The 13423-nt window shown below is 40.5% G+C and overlaps 1 protein-coding gene across 2 annotated transcripts in view; it reads right to left on the bottom strand.

Annotated features, from left to right (window-relative positions):
• PMFBP1 (polyamine modulated factor 1 binding protein 1) overlaps positions 1-13423 on the bottom strand; it is a 129829-nt gene that overhangs the window by 29585 nt on the left and 86821 nt on the right. For both annotated transcript variants that reach the window (XM_047712140.1, XM_047712141.1), the window contains 2 exons: positions 5070-5312; positions 1860-2081 (listed from right to left, as the gene is read on the bottom strand). In XM_047712140.1, the coding sequence (XP_047568096.1) occupies positions 1860-2081; positions 5070-5312 (465 nt within the window). The remainder of the gene's footprint in view (positions 1-1859; positions 2082-5069; positions 5313-13423) is intronic.

Here is a 13423-nt window from a genome sequence, read left to right on the forward strand (position 1 = left end):
TCCCTCTCCCTTTGCCCCTTTCCTGCTCTCTTTCTCTCTCAAATACATAAATCAATCTTAAAAAAAAAAAAAGGAAAAAAACCCCAGAATCTATAAAGGAGGATTGAAAGACTCAACTCCATAAAAATTAAAAAATTTCTGTATGGTGACAAATACCATTAATAAAGTAAAATGAAAAGTTACAAACTGGGAGGAGATATCTGTAACATATGTAGTAAAGCATTATTACCTATAATATATTACGATGCTCCTATAAGTCAATACAAAAAACACTAAATACCCAATATAAAACTGATTAAGGATTTAAACAAGTAATTCATCAAGTAGAAATCCACCTGACTGATACACTCATGAACAGTGCTCAATACTTTCTTAGTGTGGTGGGCACTGTGATGTGTCCCCTTCAGCAATGAAAGACTTACTCCACCAGCTGCTGGGAGTGCTTCCCAAGACAACCCTCAGCTCTCAGCCCTTTCTGGGGATTGCCTGGGCTGAAGAAAACTGCTCTGCTCCAAGTCATGCCTCTCCCTAGGGGCAGATCACATCCATAACTGATCAACATGGAGGAAGAAGGCCAGCTCCCTTCTCCCTAATTTGGGGCCCCTTTGTATGTTCATCCAGCCCCAGAGCTTCCACAAGATTGGCTGAGGCCTTTGTTGGGACTGCATTAAAGCTCAATTTCTCCCTCTGCTCCCTGCTTCCTTCTCCTTCTTTTCACAGGTGTTGATACCAAGGGCTCTCTCTAAAAAAATGAACTGCATGTCAATCTGTCAGAGTCTGCTTCCTGGGGGAACCCAACCCACAACTGCTAGAATGAAAGGAAATGAAAACTGTAACGAGGAAACTTGTTTTTTTTTGTGTTTTTTTTTTGTTTTTTTCCCCATGCATCAGTTTAGCACAACTTAAAATGACTAAAAACATACCATGTGAGTGTGGGGAAGCAAGTCTCCTTAATTATTATTGGTAAAAGTGTAAACTGGTAGAATTTTTCTGGCATTCAATTTAGAAGTATCTTTTGACATTAAAAATAAGCGTATTCCTTGACCCAGCAATCCCACTTCAGGAAATTATCCCGTAGGAATAAGGATGTCCATTACATCTTGTTTGTAATAGACAAAATAGGTCAGTAGATGGTATAGTCATACCATAGAATACAAGGTAGTTACTAAAATTGTCAAGATATACATTTAAAAAGCAAGGTATAGAACCACATTTATAAAATGACCCATTTATGTAATAAGAAAACCCTAACCATTTATATATGTAACTGTATAACAAAAGACTGAGGAAGATTCCCAACAGATTATTCAAATGATTATCTAAAGGGAAGAGAGTAGGGTAGAGGAGGCTGAAAGCAGACTTTTACATTTAATTTCTGTGATTCTGTCTAGGGAACCTACATTGTTATATTACTTCTGTAATTAAAAAAAGCAATTAAAAGAAAAAGAAAGATTTAGGCATTTTTGCTCTGCTTTGTTATCTTTCATGGACTTCACCTCCTGTTTGATCCTGAAGTCATGGTTTGCATGAGTCCTGTGACCGAGAAGAGCCCCCCAGCCAGAACCTCATGAGAACATGGAAGATTTGGGAGCCCGTTTGGTATTTTGATTTTTGCCTTATTTGAAGTGGTAGCACTTTATATTAATTAAGGAGCCTCAAAATTCTTAGGGAAGAATCTTAAAGGAGATGTGAAGGCTGGAAGTTGAAAGCCAGGGGCTACAAAGTTCAAGGGAAGGAACGACATCTGGTTGGAGGTTTGGGTTTCCCTCAGAGAAAGCAGGGACTGTTACCCGGTGACCACCTGGGAGCATGTCCACTTGCTGGAGCTCCTAGGCAGAGTGGCCTGGTGTGAGACCTACCTGACTGACGATCCCGCTGAGCTCCCCCTCCAACATCTTTACTTGGCACTCCAGTAACTCGATGTTGCTCAGGGAAGTCTGGTATTTATCCCTGTAGAGGCTTAAACTCCTTTCTAGGGAGACGATCTTGTCCCCGGCCAAAGCAAGTTGCTCCTGGGCCAAATGGAGCTTCTCGCCTGTGTTCTCATTATGATTTCCCATTTCCTCCTCATAGAGAATCACCTGTTGGTAAAGGAATGAAACCGCATTGAACTCATGGAAACATCTAATGAGGAAAGGGTATGGCTATAAGGACCCCACACAGAGGAGTCTTATGTCTTCACTAGAAACTTAGAAGTACAGAATAGGCCCAGCACAGATTTAAAAGCTACAATATATAATATCAGAATGTTAATGATTAGAGATTAAAACAAAAAGATTGTCCTATTTGGATGGTAAGCTTCTCGAAGGCGGGGACCATTATCTATTTCCCATCTGTCTGGCATGCAGTAAAAAGTCAATAAGGACTTGTTAGTTGCTTAGCAGGAATGAGTCTATATAGCTCCATTTTTTTTTAAAGGCATGAAATGCCCATATTCTTTCCTTCCTAGGTATTCTCTAGAGATCTAATTTAGAAAATGTGGAGCCCCTCATGCACACAGCAAATTTCCTAAGAGATTGAGGGGGAACAACCCCAAGTTCCTCTGGGACTTGGACAGTTCTTATTTAGCTTGTGTTCTCTTCCTAATCTTCAGCTAATCGATTGATTAGTTGACCAACAGACAGATATTTTTGAGCGCTCTTAAACAATGTCTTGGGTGCTGGGGGATATATACCTATTAGACGTAGGCTCCTCCCTCAAAGAGTTTACAAACTCTTTAATTTGGGGAAGGTATGATTTATAACTGGCAAATAACTATATATAGCTGACTATGGTCAACCGAATGGCCAGATTTACATGTACTGAAGGAGTTAAGAGCAGGAGGGTCATCAGGGAAGGTTTCATTTTGGTTCAAATAGTTCAGCGTAGAATTTGGATAGAACTCGTTCTGTCGGTCTAAGCTAATTATGCTTGCTGCCTGCCATTTGAAGTTCCTCGTAGGAAGAGGTCACTTAGTTTGAAGTGCTGATCAGAAAAGGGGAAGACAGAAAGAATATTTTATATTCAAATGTTTATAACAGAAGGTATCAGTGACTCTCTCATATTCTGGAGGCATTCACCGTTCCTTTAAATGCTAAACCCATTCCAACCACAAGCATCTTCAACTCTTTCCTGAGGGATGCTCTGGCCTCAGGAGCCCACTCCCACAGAGGAGCAAGACAAGGCAGGTTACAAGTATGGGGGAGTTAATATACCCAGGAGCAGCCTTCAAGCAATGACTGGGTGGTGAGTTGGGATCACTGTGAGGCATGCTGTACAGTACCTCCTCCAGTTCTCCAGAGGGGCTGAATCCGAGGTGCCCATGGTAGTGCTCTTAATACTGATTTTCCTTATAGGGTTCCTGTCTTTCTTTGACTCACTTCTCCACTCTCCCTCTGGGATCACCTCTTGAATTGACTACTTTACATTCATCTCCTTGTCTTAGGCTCTGCTGTTGGGAAATCCAGCCTTACACAGAAGCCTGATGCTACTGTGCAACAAAGTATTGGGGAAAATTGGCAGAATGCCTAGAGTAATTTTTTCCAATGTTTTCCCAGCTTGAGATCATTTTCAGTGACTGCTATTTACCAGATCCCACATCAATTATCCCCCTCCTCCTTAGTAGTTGAGACTTGACTTCATATGGGACAGCAGTGCATGTCACTGAAATACATTTCCTTGGCTTCCTAAGAACTAGCTGTAAGCCACGTGACTAACTCTGGCCAACGATACATAAATGAAAGTGTTGTGTGGGACTTCTGAAAAGTGTCCTTAAAAGAGAAGAGCGTGTCCCCCCCCCCCCCCACCTCCTTCCCTGCCCTATCCTGCTTGGAACAAGGAAGTGATGGCTGGAGCTCTAGCAGCCACCTTAGGAGATCTAGAAAATGGAAGTTTTGAGCTGATGATGGTAGACCCAAAAGGGAGGACCCTAGGTACTTGATGACACATGCAATTCCTGTAATATTCCTAGACCATCTATCTCCAGCCTTCTTCTATATGTCAGAGAAATAAACTATCTAAAGTCACTATTACCTTGGGGTTTTCTGTTACATGCAGCCAAATAGAATCCCAGCTAATTCAGGGTTGCTCTATCCAAGCTGGACTCTTGTTTAAGAACTGGTCAGTTTTAGCCCAACCCTGCTTTAGTTTTATTAAACTATGGTTTATGTTCATAGGCTTTGCCCTCAATTATACTTCATAGGATAGCTTCTTTTCTCTGTTTCTTTCCCTTCCAATCCTTTTCAGCAAATTCTCATAACATTCCCTTTTAAAAAATTCTACATTCTGTAGGTCCTCATAAAGTCTCTGGAATTACTCGTTAAGCAACAGCACCATCTTAGACAGTCCTTGGAATTTTATCTCTGAAGGCAAAGAAGAAAATGCTCGGGGAGGCTGTCTGTCTCACTACTTAGAACCCATAGTTCCACTGCTGCTAGTGCTACCATTGCTCAACTGGTTTAAATTCTATAGTTTTGGTCTTTGGAATTTACTCAGGAATCCACAGGATGCTCTTTCTGGTTTAAAAAAAATACTATCTTGGGACATGAATGAAAATGAATGTTCAGAATATACTTGAGTCTATATGATCTAAAACTCCAGCCTGAAAAAAATGACCGAGCTGGTACTCTCAGTGATTGACTCAGACTTAATGTCTGGTTATCTTATCTGCTATCCAAATGCTAGGAATTTTTATATTATCAAAATCTGGTTTTTCTAAAAATGGTTCATTTAATAGATTTTATACCTTTTTTATAACCCTCAGAGACCTAGACTCTTTTGCATTTAAATTGCAATGATAATAGGATGGAAATGATGGACCTATAAGCATTACTCCCCCCAACACACACACATCACATCACATGTCCCATGTACACTAATACTGGAGCTCTCACCCAATTATGCCATTCTCTTTAGTTTTCTCTGTTCAGCTTCAAAAAGATTAAGAGTTAAAGAGGGGAAGTTGATAAAACCTGCTCAAGATGTTGAGAAGCTCTCTTTTGTAAGGCCAGTGTCTGCTTTCTAGTAGGTGTGGCCTGATTTCAGTGGGTACCTGGGCTTAGGAGACATTTCCATAGTTATTCTATCTATACCTCATCTTCTTTCAGTTTGCAGTGATGGTGGAGAAGAACCAGGTCGGAAGTCTGCTTCTCTAGGACAGACTGATATTGCAGAAGGGAACAGTAAGAAGTCTGCAACTCCTCTGTGCGAAACTCCAGTTCTTGCTGAAGGGCTAGCAATTTTTTCTTGAGTTGTTGGAGTTGTCTCAGATGGCACTGTTTACTGGGCTCAAACTCCATCCGTGACTCCTGGAATGCTAATGCTTGTTTCTTATTCTGCAATTGAGATAGAATATATGGGGAAAAATACCTTTAGGTTGTCATTAAGAATGCATTCATTCTTTGATTTTTTTTCATTTGTTCAACCATTGACATCCATCTCTCCATCCTTTCATCCACAGGCATTTAGTAAAGCTTTCACTCTATCTACGTTGAAACATCATTTTGTATTTCCATCCTGTAAGGAGGATTTGAAAGAAGAAAAAAAATCCTACTTCTTTCCTACTCGTTAGATCTACCACTCATATTACTCAGGCCAGAAGAAAAAACATACACCTAAAGGACCTAGAAAGTAACATAAAGATACACACAATAATGTGATTTTTTTTTTTTTTTGTCTTCACATTTAAAGATAACCCAATTGATCTAGAACACAATGGAATTCTGGTCAGTTTTTGGCTAAAATTGATTTACACTCAGGTAAAATGGCAAACTCTTGGGTGGGCTCTTGGGGAAACAGCTTTCTGGAGTGCTGGCCAATGGGAGGCAGAGATTATTCAGGCACATTGACTCTGTTGTCTCCTCCTGAAGGAAGATGTGACCTTGTAGATGCTGAGTGTGTGTGTGTGTGTCTGTGTGAAAGAGAGAGAGAGAGAGAGAGAGAGAGAGAGAGAGAGAGAGAAAGAGAGAGAGAGAGAGAAACAGGGAGATCTCTTCCTGCCAATCCACAATCAAGTTGAAATGCTGCTAGACCCATCCTATATTTTCATTCGTTCACTCAAGAAACATATGTTGAGCACGTACTTTGTATCAGGTACACTGCTGGTAGGATACATCCCTGAGTTGTTTATTTCAGTACAGGTGAGGTCTTTGCACTGAAGTTCCTATATTTTCTTGCCCAATAATCTCTGATGACATGTGAAAGAGAGGTGGATGAAGAGGGTGGCCCACGGGCATTCCTTAACTCCCTTCTCTGTTTATTATCCTCCACTTATTATGTAAAATCCTGTCCAATTTTTGCTCTCCTTCCTCTTTTCCCTGCAAAGCCATCTTTGCACCAATACCATAGACTTTATTGGCATGTCTTTACTACAGCATTTCACATTCTGCTTTGCATTGCAGTGACCTCTGTGTATCTTATCTTCTATTAGATTATAAGCCCCTGGAGGGCAGGGGCCATGTCTGCTTCTATAGGACCTAGACTAAAGGTTTATACACAGTTAGGTATTGAAGGAAAGTAGGAAATTAAATAGAGACTAGGCAATCTCACTGGTTCCCCAAAATTTGAACTTGTGGCCTTGGCCTCATTAACAGAGTACTTTCAAACTTTCTAAAAATTAACTTTTTTTTACAGTTTTAGTGAAGTAAATTTGTATATCACAAAATTTAACCACTCTAAGTATATAGTTCAATGATTTCTAGAAAATTTATGGAGTTGTGCAACCATTGTTAGAATTTGGTTTTAGAACTTTTCTATAACCTCAAAAAATTCCATCTTGCCCATTTGTCACTCTTGTTCCTTCCCCAGCTCCAGGCAACCACTAATCTCTCAGAGCCTTTCTGCCTCTATGGATTTGCCCTTTCCAGACATATCATATAAATGGAGTTGTATAATATGTCATCTTTTGCGTCTGGCTTCTTTCACTTAGCATAATGTTTTAAGGTTCATCCAAGCTATAGCAAGAATCAGTATTTTCTTCTTTTTATTGTTGAATAGTATGAATATACCATATTTTGTTTATCTGTTCACCAGCTGATGAACACTTGGGTTGTTTCAGTTTTTGGCTATCATGAATATTGCTGCTATGAGCATTAACATAGTAGCCAAGTATGGATGGGATATTTTCCTTTATTTGTTTTTAATTAATTTATTTGACAGGCAGAGATCACAAGGAGGCAGAGAGGCAGGCAGAGAGAGAGGAGGAAGCAGGCTCCCTGCGGAGCAGAGAGCCCGATGGGGGGCTCGATCCCAAGACCCTGGAATCATGACCTGAGCCGAAGGCAGAGGCTTTAACCCACTGAGCCACCCAGGGGCCCCTGGGATATTTTCCTTTAATTAATTTGTTTAGCAAATACTATATTGCTTCTAGTATGTGTCAAGCACTGTAGTAGGTAACGGGGATATAGAAGTATATAAAACAGACAGAATCCCTGCCTTCATGAGTTTGTATCTATGGAGAGGGGGGAGGCAGCTAGTTAAATAAGTGAATTATGTAGTATATTAAAAGGAAAAAGTGCTATGGAGGAGAGTAAAGCAGAGGAAAGAGATGAAGAATGCTTGCATGGAGGCAGCTGTAATACTGAATTAAGCATTTTCATGGGACCACATTGAGAAGACATTCGAGCAAAGACTTGAAGGAGGCAGGGAAGGAGCCTGGTGGGGATCCATAGCAGGAACATTCCCGGGAGAGATAACAGCAAGTGTTAGGACTTGGGGGGTGGGAGGTGCCTGGTCTTGTCTGAGGAACCGCTTTATTCTGGCTGGAGCGGAGAGAGTAAAGGGGAGAGTGGTACCAGATGAGGTGAGAACAGAAAGGGAGGTAAACTCCTTTAGGGCCATGTAGGCCATTCTAAAGAATTTAACTTCTCCTTTCAGTGAGGTAAAAGGACATTGGAGTGTAGTGAACAGACAAGTGAAATGATGTCCTTTAGGTGTTACAAAGTACACACTGGCTATTCTACTGAAAGTCAGCTGTAGGGGGCAAAGATGAAAGCAGAAAGACCAGCAAGGAAGCTGCTGCAAGAATCCTGGCATGAAGTGACGGTGGCATGGACCAAGTTGGAAGTTGGGAGAAATGGTTGGATCATGGATATATTTTGAAAGCAGATCTCATGGGATTGGCTGCTGTTAGATGTGGGATGGTAGGGAATGATGGTCATCCAAGGCAGGATGACTCCAAAATTTTGGTCTGAGTAAATGACGATACAGTCTTTTTTTTCTTTTTTTTTTTAATTTGACAGACAGAGATCACAAGTAGGCAGAGAGAGAGAAAGGAGGAAGCAAGCTCCCTGCAGAGCAGAGCCTGATGCGGGGCTCGATCCCAGGAGCCTGGGATCATGACCTGAGCCGAAGGCAGAGGCTTTAACCCACTGAGCCACCCAGGCGCCCCTGAAGATACAGTCTTAATGAGAGTAATTCTGTCAGGGCTTGGACTGAAAAGAGGGAAAATCTCTGGTGAGATAGAGTGGGAGTGGCTCACTTAAGATAAGGGAGGCTCAGCCGAGCTCCGAACCAGAAAGACAACAGCTGATTGTGTCAGTTCATTCTGAATGAGAAGACTAAAAATGGACCACTATGGTCACCAACAAGAAATCCTAGGCAAAGAGAAGCTGAACTCTTGGCCTGAATATCTGGTGTATGTGGCTGGAGGGAAGTTTTTTTTTTTTTTTAAACATATATTATTTGTTTCAGGAGTAGAGGTCTGTGATTCATCAGTCTTACACAATTCACATCACTCACCATAGCACACACCCTCCCCAATTTCCATCACCCCACCACCCCATCCCTCCCACCCCCCCCACACCCGCTCCACTCCAGCAACCCTCAGTTTGTTTCCTGAGATTAAGAATCTCTTATGGTTTGTCTCCCTCTCTGGTTTCATCTTGTCTCATTTTTCCCTCCCTTCCCCTGTGGTCCTCTGTCTTGTTTCTCAAATTCCTCATATCAGTAAGATCATACAATAATTGTCTTTCTCTGATTGATGGAAGCTAATGATATTTCTTTCTTAAACAATGCTTATTTTTGTATTTACTCTGTGTAGCTGTAATTGCCAACATTTATATTACATGTTTTTAGTTAAATGTTCTCGTTCTTTTCAAGATAAGAGTGTTGTTATTCTCACAACTCATCCGTGAAGGGACTTGGGAGTGGCTTTTGTGTGGGTGTTCATGCACACAGTTGTGTATAGGGGAAGTTCTTAACAGCTCAAGTCTTCTGACTATACAGGTAACCTGGGAGGTGGGAAAAGACTATTAGGAAAAAAACATGGTCAAGAATAAATACCTAATGTGGCTCGGACTAAAGCAAAGGAGTGAACATCGTGGGGTAGGGCTAATTCAGAGGACTTATTTTAGTAAAACAGATACCCAATAAAATCCTTACCAAATTATGCTTAAATTCTGTTTTTCTTGGGTTTGTGGAAGTTGACTTGATCTCTGACAATTAAGAAACTGGATTCTTGGTCCCTCAAGGACTTGTGTGTGACTGATGATTTGGACCTGCCTCTCCACTGATGGATAGTGATGGCTCAGTTGAAAACTAAATGTGGTCTCTTCATTGTTCATTCTTTCTTAGCTTCACCTTATTTTCATATCCCTGTTTTCTCTTCATTATACAAAAGAATGAAAGAAGAGCTTTTTTTTTTTTTTTGAAAACCCCTTTCTTTAGGGCTTCCCCTTCTAGTATGTGGTACATCATTTGTTCTTAGGTATGTTCGTAATTGTTCTTTGCTTAAAAGGCACATGTCTTTTCCTATGTGTATAAAGCTTAGTGACCTGTCAGTGAGACTGGCGAACTGCTTGTAACTTCTCTTCCCCAGAGGTCATGATGAATATTTTGGGTTTAATTTTGGTTTGAGGAAACATAATAGACCAGCCAGATGATGAGAGTTCATCCAAATCTTCCAGTACAGGGCAAACACAGCACCTGACCAAATCTGTCTGGTTATAAAGATCCAAGAAGTGCTCACATATGCAGAGAATCTAGAGTTTCCTTGGATGAGAATTTTAAACATTTGTGCACTATAGATACCTGTGAGTTTAGAGAAACCAAGTTTCAAAGTCTTGGAGAAATGCCTAGACTTATTTGAGACCTATTAATTTCTACTTATTTATTGCTAAGTACTCAAAAGATTATTTTTCTTAGTTGTAAATGAATAGAAAATGACATGCTATGGATTAAACCTACATTTCACTCATATATATGTGCCAGAGAGCACTGTGATAAAGGCATCAGTACATTTCCTATTATTTCTTTGTCTCCCTTTTTAAAAGTTTTCTTTCCAGGGAAGACAGACATTTTATTAGATTCTACTTTGACCTTTAAACTGAGATTTGGAGAAAATGAGCAAGTTGGAAGTAATCTTCCAGAAGTGAGGTTAGTTCTTGAAGTTACCATCTAGAGTTGGACTTGATTCTGGAGGCTGGCCCATCTTGTTTCTCAGATAAATTTCTATCCAGGCCTGAATTGTCTTAAAGGATGGAGAGCACTGGCCACAAGTAGGAACTTGTTCTCATATTTAGTCAATTTTTTGGCCATACTTATGGTCAAAGAGATTATAGCTATTGCTCTTTCCTTGCCTATGTGGCTACTTGATCACAGAAGGAAATTAATTGGCCTGGCATGATTTGCCTTTTGAGAAGTCACTTTGGTTTCTACCCAATACTTTGTGCTTTTCAAGTTGATGCTAATTGATTGATGTTAAGTTCTATATTTTCCCTGATATTGAAGTTAAGCTGACAGGTCTATAATTACCAGGATTGTCCTTTTTCCCTTTTTAAAAAGATGAGCACTTCATTTACCCTTTTTCAGTCTACAGGGACTTTCTTTATCCTCTTGAGTTCTCAAAAATAATAGCTAGCAGCTATGTAATAACACCTGCCAATTCCTTAAGTACTCTTCAAAGTATGTCATCAGGTCCTGCTGATTTGCCTAAAGCCGGCTTTTCAAAATACTTTTTAACCATTTTATTCCCTATTCTAGTTTGTGCTAACTCTCTTCTGTCTCAGATTGGCATTGCTCTGGTAACTGGATCCCTGCTGATTTTTCCCCTTCATTTAAGAACTGAAAGTCTCATCTTTCCCCAGTCATTGTCATGAACTTCTTTCCCTATCTTTGAGGTGTTAGGTGAGATATTTTCCCTGTAACCCTGGTTTAGCCTTTTACCACTAGATAGGTTTATCAGTTACTTTTTACATTCTCTACCAAGTACTTTCTTATATTGGTAGAGTGTAGAACTAGGTGTTTAAGTGATGTGCATTTCTTTTGGATACATCTTCATCACTTAGACATTTTTCTCATTTGTGATCTCTGCTTACCAGAGAGTCCCTTTAAGGGGCGGGGGAAAGCTCTTCATTTTGGAATAATTTTAGATTTACAGAAAAATTGCGAAAGTAGTAGATAGAGTTTCCATATACTCTTCACCTACCTTTCCCTAAGGTTAATATTTTATGTAATCATGGTACATTTGTCCTACTAGGAAATTAACATTGGCAGGTTACTATTACCTAAAGTACACCTTCATTTGCATTTTATCAGTTTTTCCACTAATGTTTGTTTGTTTATTTCTGTTCTAGGATCCAATCCCAGATCTGACATTGCATTTAGCAGTTCCATTAAAAATTTTTTTTCAGGGGCGCCTGGGTGGCTCAGTGGGTTAAGCCGCTGCCTTCGGCTCAGGTCATGATCTCAGGGTCCTGGGATCGAGTCCCGCATCGGGCTCTCTGCTCAGCGGGGAGCCTGCTTCCCTTCCTCTCTCTCTGCCTGCCTCTCTGCCTACTTGTGATCTCTGTCTGTCAAAGAAATAAATAAAAATTTTTTTTCATTCCTAATAACTCAAAGTGATATTTCTGTGTCATAATTTCCATCAAGGATATATTAACCCATATTTGACCAGTGACTTTTATCTTCAGAAATCAACCTTCTCTACATAGTGTAATGCTAAGAATAGTGTCCTTCATCCACTTCAAAGATGAGTTTGACAATCTGGGCTGTACTAAATATCAGAGTATTCTCCCCAGGCCACCACCAGGGCCAAAGTTGTCTGGTCAATTGCTCAGAGAGACCCTTCTTTTTCTAATTTGCTCATTCTTATATTATGATATCTCTGTTGTTCTTTTCTCCTTTCACTTTAATTGAGGCACTCTTTGGTTCCTGGACAGGGCCAGGACTACCGTGGGGCATGTGATATGCAATTTTTTTTTTTTTAAGATTTTATTTATTTATTAGACAGACAGAGATCACAAGTAGGCAAAGAGGCAGGCAGAGAAAGAGAGGAGGAAGCAGGCTCCCTGCTGAGCAGAGAGCCTGATGCGGGGCTCAATCCCAGGACCCTGGAATCATGACCTGAGCCGAAGGCAGAGGCTTTAACCCACTGAGCCACCCAGGCGCCCCGTGATATGCAATTTTTAAGGAGACATTCCGCCTCAAGGTGGGGCAAGCTCAGGGCTGGCACGTGAAGGGGGAGTGCCCTGTAAAAGCTGAACCCTAGTACTTCATTTGCTTCACCCTCATCTTATCTCTGTTTCTGGGTTCTGGAGCATAACATATTTTTGGTTTACAAGGTTACCCACCCCCTGCCTGCCATCCTTTACTTACACATAACATCTGATGTAGTATTTTAATTTTCTCTCCTAACTATAGTTCTGAACTCATTTCTCCAGATCCTTGTTAGATATTAGTCAAAAATTTCAGAAAGTCTTGGGTTTCCCCTCTGTTCCCACATTACATTTCCTTGTAGAGGGCAGATCTTGCAGGGATTTTCTGAGTGGATGAGTATAAGTCTACATCTAATTGTGTATTTGTATGCATAGTCTGCAATTTAAATTCTGCACTAAGTGCCAGGAAAAAAAGAGCCTGTTTTAAAGCTTATTTCAAGCTGTTAGACCTTCTTCTGGGCAATTAGAATAATAAAATGCGATTTAATGCCTTTCTCCTTCCAAGTTGCTAGGTACATTTATAAGCCACATGGCTTTCCCTGACTGGGGGAATAAATAAACTTGGACAGCAATGGTGAAAATATCTTAAAATGTTAATATTTAGAAAGAAATAAATTATGATAATATTCTTCCTGAGATCCATTTAGGAAAACAGATGAATTTTTCTATGTTTGTGACCTCCTGGGGGAAAGGACAGAAAAGCTCAGTAGGATAAGGTGGAATTGCTTTGTTGGTGGCATTTTTAGGGCATTGCAGAAGACCAATCGGTGGTTTCTATAGGGAGGTGGTAAGTCCTGGAAGAACTCTAACAGACACAATTAAGAGAGACCAGATCCTTGACCACAAATGTGGAAGACGGTGGAATCTTACACAGCAGCTAAGGCTAACTTGGGGGTCTGGTGACAGGGCTGTGCAACTGGTTCCTGCTTCATGTTTGCCAAAGACTCAAGTCCCTAAAAGGAAATGAAGGCTGCAAGTAAGGCATTCTTTCAAACTCAAAGATTTAGAGAACT

The sequence above is a fragment of the Lutra lutra genome, chromosome 17 (genome assembly GCF_902655055.1).
Source record: "Lutra lutra chromosome 17, mLutLut1.2, whole genome shotgun sequence".
Lineage (NCBI taxonomy): Eukaryota > Metazoa > Chordata > Mammalia > Carnivora > Mustelidae > Lutra > Lutra lutra.